This window comes from Cephus cinctus, unplaced genomic scaffold (genome assembly GCF_000341935.2).
Source record: "Cephus cinctus unplaced genomic scaffold, Ccin1 Ccin1_scaffold0171, whole genome shotgun sequence".
NCBI lineage: Eukaryota > Metazoa > Arthropoda > Insecta > Hymenoptera > Cephidae > Cephus > Cephus cinctus.
In genome coordinates this window covers 403,229-412,627 of record NW_014332895.1, presented here as the reverse complement: position 1 = coordinate 412,627, position 9,399 = coordinate 403,229, and the positions used below count along the sequence as shown (strand labels likewise).

Below are 9,399 nucleotides of genomic sequence, written 5' to 3'. Positions count from 1 at the left end.
GACTGCGAGTTAACGACAATGCGCACTCTGCGCATCTGCATGACCTGCATTTCAGGATGTATGTTCAAAATATGAATTCTTCGTTTCCTTGCTAAATTTAAAATATCTTACAGTATTAAAGATACTGAGTTGATTAAAAAAGAAAAAGCACCTTACCCTTCATTTAAGAGAAAAAATAAACGTTGAAAGTCCTATTTCACCTGTACTATTTTCACCGGAATGAGACTAACTTGGAAGAAAAATAAAAAATTTGGTATATTCCAGAGTATTTTCATGATAGAAAAACTGGTTTTTAATAACTCTGTAATTTTCATAATTTGTACATCAACAAACAAATCGTTATAACTGTTGTTTTTATCGAAATATTCGAATAAATCTGAGGCATGACGATCGTATTGTATGTACAAACACTGCTATCTGCTACAGCCGCCATTAATCGTCAGAAAATCTGGCAACGTTGTACACCTACATGGTCTATATATATATAGGTCAATGCAGATTTTGTTAAACATTGAAAACTTATCAGTTTCTTAAGAAAAAAATTGTGAAAAAGTTACAATTACCTTTTAAGGTAGTTATCGTGCGGTAATCTGAACAAAAAATTTTTCTAAATATGTGCGTTGAAGTCCATGAAATACTCCATCTACGCCTCGAAAACTTTACCTCAGTGAAGTTAGCCGGGCAATGTTAAATTTTTAACTTTTTATCATACCAAATCGATTGGTGGTCGTTTGGTGGTCATTGGTGGCCTAATAAAAACATTTGGTGGTCAGTCATTCTTTTATAATCAAATAATCAAAATTTGACCGTGAAGTTAGAAGAAATTTGTTTTTTTTTCAACGAATTAAGTTTTTCAGGTGCTCAATCGATGCGTAATCGTTTGGTGGTAACGAACATCATAATTAAAATGTTTGGTGGTCGTTAGTTTTCGTAAAAAAATTTAAAAAAACGATTGCAGTGTCCAGCATTTACTGGATATGGGTGTAGCATCACACATTTACGGTCGATAAAACAGATATTTCTGAACAGATTCTCCCTTCGAAAGAATTAATCAATGCAAGAACACTAGCCGATGGTTGGTAGTCTAATTAAAACATTTGGTGGTCATCAATTAATGCACGAGGTATGAATAATCATACCACCGCTGCACGGCGAGCACCAAAGGCTATGATTGGCTGAGAAATGGATACAGGGGTATCGTGTCGAAACACATTTTACGTGATAAAACTTATAATTCTAAACCGATTTTGCTCGGCATGGTCCCGTTCGAAGCAGCCGGTTGTACAGCCGGTTGCCTGTACTTGGCGCGAGACTCGACCGAGTCTCTTGATTTTGATATGAAGTTATTATTTCATATTTTTATATTAAATATGTGTATATTTAATTTATAAATAATATTATTTAAAAATATAAGTATGTATAAGTGCAAGCTTGTGATTGTACATTGAGCATTAAATTTGATCTACTGTTTCGAGATTTTTTTGCTACAATGTATCGTCTGCTTTCGTAGAACATGTAGAAGCATGATTTTCGTTAGTAGCTCGCAAAGCGTGTAACACAAGTGTGCTATTATTTCTTTTGCTTAAATTGGATTGTGATCGATTGCAATGGTGATACGATTCGTAGATTTGTTCAAACTAGGTGAGAAACCTTCTATTGAGGTAATCACCTTTGCACAAAGATACGGACTTATGAGTCCTATGAGCTATGGCTCGGACTTTCAAGTGTCCAGTGTGCGATAAGAACATGATTCAATGCAATGCTGAATTTCTTTCGGAAAAATATCGTTGGCAATGTCATAGTTGCAAAACAACGAGATCAGTGAGAACTGGTTCGTTTTTTGGCAAATCGAAGTTATCAATGATCGAAATTTTACAATTGACATATTTTTGGATTCATAAGTACACCCAGATTCAGGCTCAGTGAGAATTTCAATGTTCCCCGGTCACGACGGTCGACTGGTACCATTTCTGTCGGTTATGGTTCATTTTTTTTCTAATAGGTGGCGTGACTGTTCCATGCGATTCACATTATATCCGGCAGATGGCGTTACCTCAAAAAACCTAAGTCACTAGCAGCCAACTTCAGTTCGGAGTCGTATACTGCAATTTTACCCAGTGTATGTTAGATTAATTACATATTCATTGTGCAGGGTTAAGTAAAATTAACCAATCATGTGCATTGATCGTAATTGGTTAATCCATGGTTTGTTAATCCTACTTGAATACCGCACGAGGTAACTAGTTATTTATAGAAATACTTGCGCCATCTACCAGTTCGTTGCTTAAACAGTTGGAAAACTGGATATCTTCCTTATCGATAATGGTGCCACCTGAACGAAGAGAACTACTTTCACAACCGTCCACGTTCCGACCTTCTGAAACTCTCCAAGAAAAAAAAAACAGGGTAAGTATCTTTATCGACCCGTTACCTGGTGCTAATTCCCCATGTTGGCCAGCACTTCTATCTCCACAAGTGCATCGCCAAGTCGTATATAATATGAAAGTATACACGATACATCTATCTCGCAGGTATTCTAGCAGTTCCAATTGATTGTCCTTGAGCTTGATCTTTGCCTCTACAGCAGCTAGCGAGCAAGACCGTCGTGACGAATGAGCCCTGACCTAACCTATTCTAGGCTATGTCTCCGTCCTCCACATACAGACAAAGCCTAGGAGAGGCTAAATCAAGCGACTCTCAAATTCAACTCTACAACAACGACGTAGCGTAGTTACGCTATGAGAATATAAAACTAATCCGAAGAAGGTGCTTAGAATTTGATGCTGTTCCTGACGATGTATTAGGCGGTGGTTGAGAAGTGTAAGCATCATGGAACGGGATTCTCTTGGTGGGTCAACCAATGGCGAAAGCATGTCACGCCTAAAAATACATCCAGTGACGGCAGGTAAACGCGAAAAGGTCCAAAGGAATGACGATAAAATATACTGAGGTAAATAATTAAGAGAGAGACGTGTGTATAAAACGAACAAAGGGAATTGCACAAGAGGGACCGTTTGATATTCCAATTTTTTTTCTTTTAAATATATCCTCTTTTCGACATACACATATTCCAATGGATGTATCTGACTTGTTTACTCCTCACTACTGAAAACCTCCTACGTAACTGGTAGAACTTGCTTGTGCGCTTATCGAAGTCTCCACCGTTGTGATCTCTATGTATTGAAGTCTCACTGATGGTAGCATATATTCGCCTCTCTTTCTCTCTCTTTTTTTTTATATTTCTTTCTCTACTTCTTATTCATATTCTCTGTCCTCCTGTATACGCGGCCATAATATTTTGAAAAGTAGCCAATGGATTCAATGGATGATTTGAAGTACACAATCTGTAGACTCCGTCCAGTCGTATGTGCCTTACAATTATTATACATCCTTTGATCCAATTCTCACATCATTGTATAATACATTTATTATGCACGTTAATTACCCCTTATCATTGTACTGCCATTGTCGATTCTCTTCTTATTTTTATCCGCTAATCTCCACGAAGAAAGGTCACTGGAAATTTCTGTTATTATTATCATTGTTTTTATTTAAAAAAAAACACTTGGCACCGAAAATTTACACTGAAAGTGTCTAATTGAATTCACTGTTTTATTTGCAGGTGGATTTTCAGATTTTGAAATATTGAATACACCAAGTCTCTTGTCTTGTGACTCAGGACACCAGTATATCTGCGGGAGGATGGTCAATTGCGGTTTATTCGAAAAATTGTCTTCTGGGATCTGCACCAAGCAAATGTTTCTTCTGTGTAAAAACCACGTGCGGCGTCCACGGTTGCACCCATGGGAAAGTCAAGCCTCTCCTTATTCCAGTAACGCGTTACGAAGACTATGCGGGTAACAGAGAAAGAACCTCATGAGTCTGGGGAACGTGCGAGGCGTGCGAGCACACGAGAACCTGGTGTGTGCACCCACTAACCACACTTAACCACTGCCCAGGAGAGCAGCACCGTTTCCACTCAGGTTACTCCGAGATGTATGCGTGACGATAATACATGTATCTACATATTAAAGCACGCGAGGAGAACGAGAAGCATCTTCCTTGGTCTTCTGGTGGGGCAGCGCCAAGGAGTCAAACCTGGTGCCCCGCATAACCCTCTCGCGAGGTCCAAAGGTGGGATATCTGGTGGGATGGGGATGAATGAATCTACAATGGGTATTCATCATTGTCATTTGACTATCTTACAGTTGTTGTTGAGGGAAAAAAAAAGAAATTTGAATTTGAGGTAAATTAAGATAACAAAACTTTTTCGTTTATTTCAAAGTAAGGCCATGCGTAATTCTAATTAATGCTATGTGAAATAGCTCACTCGCCCTCCTACCATATAAGATGGCGTCACTCTTGCGTTGGTTAGGCCCAACCTGTTCTCATACACTCTTGGCATTGCGCCCGTATGAGGCCTGATCCGCATTCCCCGAATCGCGGGAATCCCTGACGTTCAAATTTCATGTATATCCTAATAGTTAGTAGTTTAGGGGAAAATAGGCAGTTACATGCGTTTTTTGTATTTGATATATCAATGACAACTTTTTCTCAGAACCGCACCTTGGGGTCTTAGACAAGTTTATTTATCTATGACTACCTCGTCCTATGGATCCTGCCAGTTAAAATTACGTGCACATTGTATCGGATGGTTAATGCGGATCAGGTGGGTTCTTTTTTGAAATAAAAAAATTTGTTCCATTCATTTATTTAACGTTGTACTGTACCTTTTGTAGCACTGGCAAAACATTCCGCATTCCTCGCGAACCAGCGAGACAAAGATGGCCGCGGACGCTGAACGATAATTTATTAACTAGTCCGGCCAGTCGAATCCCAACAGCAAATGGCTCGGACTCGCACTACTCCATCCGAAGATACCCGAAGGATTCCATGTCCTTTTCGTGTCCTCCTCCCGTTGGCCAACTGCGAATTTCTCATAACTGACTAATCCCTCCCTCAGCCCCTCACTCAAAGAAGCTGACCTCCACTTTGTTTTCTATCGAGATAAAAATTGTGCTCGTTACATGATAATCATGCTGCGTGAAGCTAATAAATTCTTGTCATCCTTCCCAACTCAAAGGACACCCGAGATACTGGAGCTCTGTCTGGGAACAAAAAATGGGCCTCCCTTCCTCCCTGATAAGGATAGCAAGAAAGTAATTGTATAATAAAATACATTGTATACTACCACAAAAGATATTTCATTACTGCACTTTTTCACTGATATTTTATATACGCCGATCCAATCGTCTCAACGAAATTTTCTGAAAGTCTGGATTATACCGATGGATGGGTCAGTCTCTGAATTCTTTAAATTCCTACTGGATCCGTTAGCAGGTTCGACATCTTAGTCTCTGTGAGACCTCGAGATTGTGTGGCTAGCCGTTGCAGGCAAGTAAATTCTCGAATCATGACGTCGGGATTGGACAAGGATGTTAGATCGAGTTAAGCCCAAAAGAAAGAGAAGGAGGGAGATGCAAAAAAATAACTGCTGAAGAAAAAATAAATAGGCATTTTGCTCGAGGCATTTCTTTATCCCGGCGCCACCAGCACATATCCGGAGACGCCTGTATGCATATATATATCCAACTATTCATATAGATATCGATGACCATCAAATGTACACTGCGTTACTTCGTTTCGTGTATGGAGATAATATTTTTCTTTATAATTGCGATAGTTACGTCGAGTACCGCTTCCTCTAGAACGCTACGAATGTATTGGGTGTTTTGTTAAAAATCATTGCTATACACGATATAAGACGTGTAAGGTCATATATAATGTGTCGTGGTAATTAATGAAAATAAGTTATAAGTATATACTGTTACACTTCTTAATCTTGTATCTATGTTGCAGTCTTGATTGGATCCGGTTTACATTGGACCTCAGCCCTAGATAAAGGTTTCTGTATTTTTCACACGTCACCAAGAATATCAAAGTCATACGTATAAAGGCGCGGGAGTCTTTATAAATAAATCTACGAAAGGCATTGGCATTTAATTGGTATTTGTCCGAGAGTCTGCAACGTCGCCGTTGTGACCCTGACATTTACGCTGATGCATTTTGCATGTCGTGGCAACGTTAGGCTCCATTCACAGCATGTAGTCAAACTGTTATCAAGTATTCCGAACGCGGTTCTCCAGCATGATACCATTATGGACCTTAGGAATGGTGGTCTGGATTTAGTTGTATACTTGGTGGTTGTCATGGCGACAACAATGTACATCTGAAAATTGGTCAGCTTGTTTCATAATACGTAATTATTATTGGCTTTGGGTTAATGAATAATTCATTGTGTGAACGCACCTTAAAATACGTAGATGGGGAGTTTAGTCGGGCCTACCTGACGAATAATAAACTCATTTTGAAAAAAAAAACAAGCGGCCCGTTCGACCTCTCTTGCGAAAAAGGACACTTCTTGCGAATGCGCCGTTGCTGCGTCTCGACGTCTTTATGCTTTGTTTGCTAGAGCTTGGGTTAATATTGGAGAAAATATAAAAGAAGAAGAGGATGGGGATAGGCAAGAGCAAGAGAACTCTCTTACGATGGACAGATGCAAAAGGATATAATCATTTGTAAAACTGTCCATGCGGGTATACGTACAATGTAAGTGAGTGAGTGAGTCAGTGAGTGAGAGAGAGAGAGAGAGAGAGAGAATGTAAGACAAAATTGAATCACGACTATAATAATTCAAAGAAAAATATATGAGTTTAACCATGAATTATTTTTCAATTATTATACTCAATTAATCGTCTCTCTTTGTTGCTCATTATTAATGACATTAATTGTTCGTTTTAGTTTTCAACACCGCTTCGGACAAGTCCTCGCGCAATCTTGCCGTACGTAATAAAATGAAAAGAAATAAATGGAGTGCACTCGAAGGTATATTACCTGCTGAACTTTTTAACGAGGTCTTCTTTATGATACGCCCCTCGCCTTATCCTGGGGGCTCCCGCAATTTTCTTAGCCTGATAAGATCGTCGTAGCTAAAAATACACGCGGCAGTATATGTAAAATACCTCATTGCGCATGCGCACTGCTGGTACTGGTAACGACAGTACAGAGGCATACATGAAAATGAAGATGCTCCGTTCGGTTGCACCGTACCTCCATGTAGTGATGAACATATATTATTATTATTATATTTTTAAAAACGAGTACATATGATAATAAGAGTAATGTATGATATTATATGCTCGCGGTAATCAGCATTTTTATGAAGATTGGCGCCTTCAGGAATGCAAGTTTAACGGGTCCATCGTCGTTTCCAGTCGTGCTACCTACTTAAACCTCCATCTTTTTCCACGTTATACCTGAATGGCATTAAAAATTTTCTTTGCCGCCTTCGTGCGTGGAAACGTTACTGTCCAGGATATGCTTGTTTCTGCTCCCATCGACTCCAGAGGCTTTGCAGATCCTATCTACGGCATCCTGTACCGCCATCTGACCATCATTCCCAATTTTAACTTGTTACTTGAAAGTACGGACGGATCGACATATTTCTTTGGTCTCTTGGTCTGACAGTTTTTGTGTACAGTCTAATCGCAAGTTTCAGAGGAAGTTACCAGGTGAGAACTATAAGATGAAAACGCCTGGGGACGTACATGCGATGTAGCGAAGGTCGCGGCAAGGCCGTATGTACTCATTTGGTTGCACGTATCAAATGATTCCACTTGTTTTCTTCGCAGTTAGAAAATTAACTATTACATTTAGAAAGGAATGCTACGAAGGATGGACACCGATGATGAGGATTTTAGAAGGTAACAAGAAGCTCTACTGGGTTCTACTTTTTATAGATTTGCTTTCATCGATATTCAGTGAGGTCAATCTTTTAACTTGGATTTTTTTTTTCATTATCTTTATATAAGCAATATGTTCCTTTTGTTAAAAGTCGTTTGCTATGTACTCCTGTCAATAATCTATATATGCTCCTATCGGGATCAATGACACACCCGCCGATTCCCGTGGCATCCTCCGCGACCTACGTAGGTATCATGTTGAATTCCAAGCGCCTTCCTCCACCAGCGTCACGACTTCGCACGGCGGGACCTACTGGATTTCTATTTATATACCGCGCGCGAGACCTTGCGTGCTGTAAAGGAGGACGCACTTACTAAACCTGCCCCAGGGAGCACGTCCCAGGATCCTTTCCTGAAATTGACCGGCAGACTGGGCCGGTATCGGATGAACCGCAGCTTGTCGGATACCACGTTTGAATCTGACTGTTATTTCTTTCTTTATTTTTTATCCTTTTATAAGGTAGGAGAACAAAGAAACGATATGGTAAATACTAGTATAACGACAGCATAAAAGATTCCATAGGACTTTGGAAATACTCCGACTCGTTGAAACAACTTGGGAATATCGTTAGCCCGGCACTTCAATAACTCAGAATAATTTATTGCAAATTGAAGCATTTGCCTGCCCTAAAACCGGCCTGCATCCTTGTCCATGGATACACGTACGTGTGGGTGTATGGATGTGCTGTGAGGTCAATGACATGGAACTTTGAGACACTGTGAAATTATCTGCAGCATGCAAATATTTCTTGCTGCTTTTATTAATCATGATGTTGAGACTAAGGGATGAAGAACAAATTTGGAAATTTGTTACTTTGAATCCCTTTTTCGACTAGTTGAGCTAGTTGACTTAATTATCTTGCTATAATTTTATTGTACGGAGATGGTATAAGAGCTTATACGTACTTACTCTCTATTGGGCAACGTTATAAATTTGCTACTGTCAGCATAACAATTCAAAAGACTCTTGAAAACGCAGTGGATCCTTTATGTATTATAACTCCATCTGCTTGAGGTATTGGGAAACTTGCAGCGCTCTATAATAGTATCTTAAGAGTGGGACCCAATCCAAATCAAACTAATGAAACCCATATGAAAATGTAACAAAACACGTATGCGTGCACTCTTAAACTGTGTTTTTGTTACTCTTTTGTCATGTACAATTTCATTCTGTTATAACTAATGTGTGTACGTTTCAACGATGTAGAATTGAAGGCACCTTCTGACTGACAATTCTTTTTAACTAAAATACTGTCAAGATCAATAATAATATAGAACACTGGTTTCAAACTGCTTTGATTTTGCCAAGGTTTCTAAACGAAGTATGCTAACAATGATTTTTGCACTATTGTTTTAGTCAAAGATAATACGAAGAACAACCGTTAGACTAACTGGGGCTTTGAAAATCAAAGTATTATTTAAGGGGTTAGACCACTGTAGATGCGGAGAAAATAGGCGTATTTTGTGAATTTTTTTCAGCAGAACTATGAAATAAATTGGAATTACAAAATAAGGTGTTTATTATACAAGTAATAAACTATAAAAAATAATTTTTTCAAAGCGACACATGTCAAAATGGCGACTGCACAGCATTTCT

The 9,399-nt window shown here is 39.0% G+C and overlaps 1 protein-coding gene and 1 long non-coding RNA gene across 4 annotated transcripts; one reads left to right on the top strand and one right to left on the bottom strand.

Annotated features, from left to right (window-relative positions):
- Positions 1 to 1,402: 1,402 nt before the first annotated feature.
- Positions 1,403 to 4,963, top strand: LOC107264446. 3 transcript variants are annotated; one of them, XR_003058801.1, is made up of 6 exons: positions 1,403 to 2,119; positions 2,293 to 2,406; positions 2,532 to 2,950; positions 3,623 to 4,246; positions 4,559 to 4,669; positions 4,740 to 4,877. XR_003058801.1 is itself a non-coding variant. In XM_025081720.1 (3 exons), the coding sequence occupies exons 1-3, from the start codon at positions 3,999 to 4,001 to the stop codon at positions 4,945 to 4,947; spliced, it is 567 nt and encodes a 188-aa protein (XP_024937488.1). In that variant the 5' UTR covers positions 3,976 to 3,998; the 3' UTR covers positions 4,948 to 4,963. The 3 variants fall into 3 exon arrangements, 1 of the variants encoding a protein (XP_024937488.1); XR_003058802.1 differs by lacking the exon at positions 1,403 to 2,119 and having other exon boundaries at positions 2,130 to 2,406; positions 3,623 to 4,134; XM_025081720.1 differs by lacking the exons at positions 1,403 to 2,119; positions 2,293 to 2,406; positions 2,532 to 2,950 and having other exon boundaries at positions 3,976 to 4,246; positions 4,740 to 4,963.
- On the bottom strand, positions 2,952 to 4,835 carry LOC112493881. Its single transcript, XR_003058803.1, has 2 exons — positions 4,731 to 4,835; positions 2,952 to 4,167 (listed from the first exon to the last, which is right to left on the bottom strand). It is a non-coding gene; the product is annotated as an uncharacterized LOC112493881 (long non-coding RNA).
- Positions 4,964 to 9,399: the final 4,436 nt, after the last annotated feature.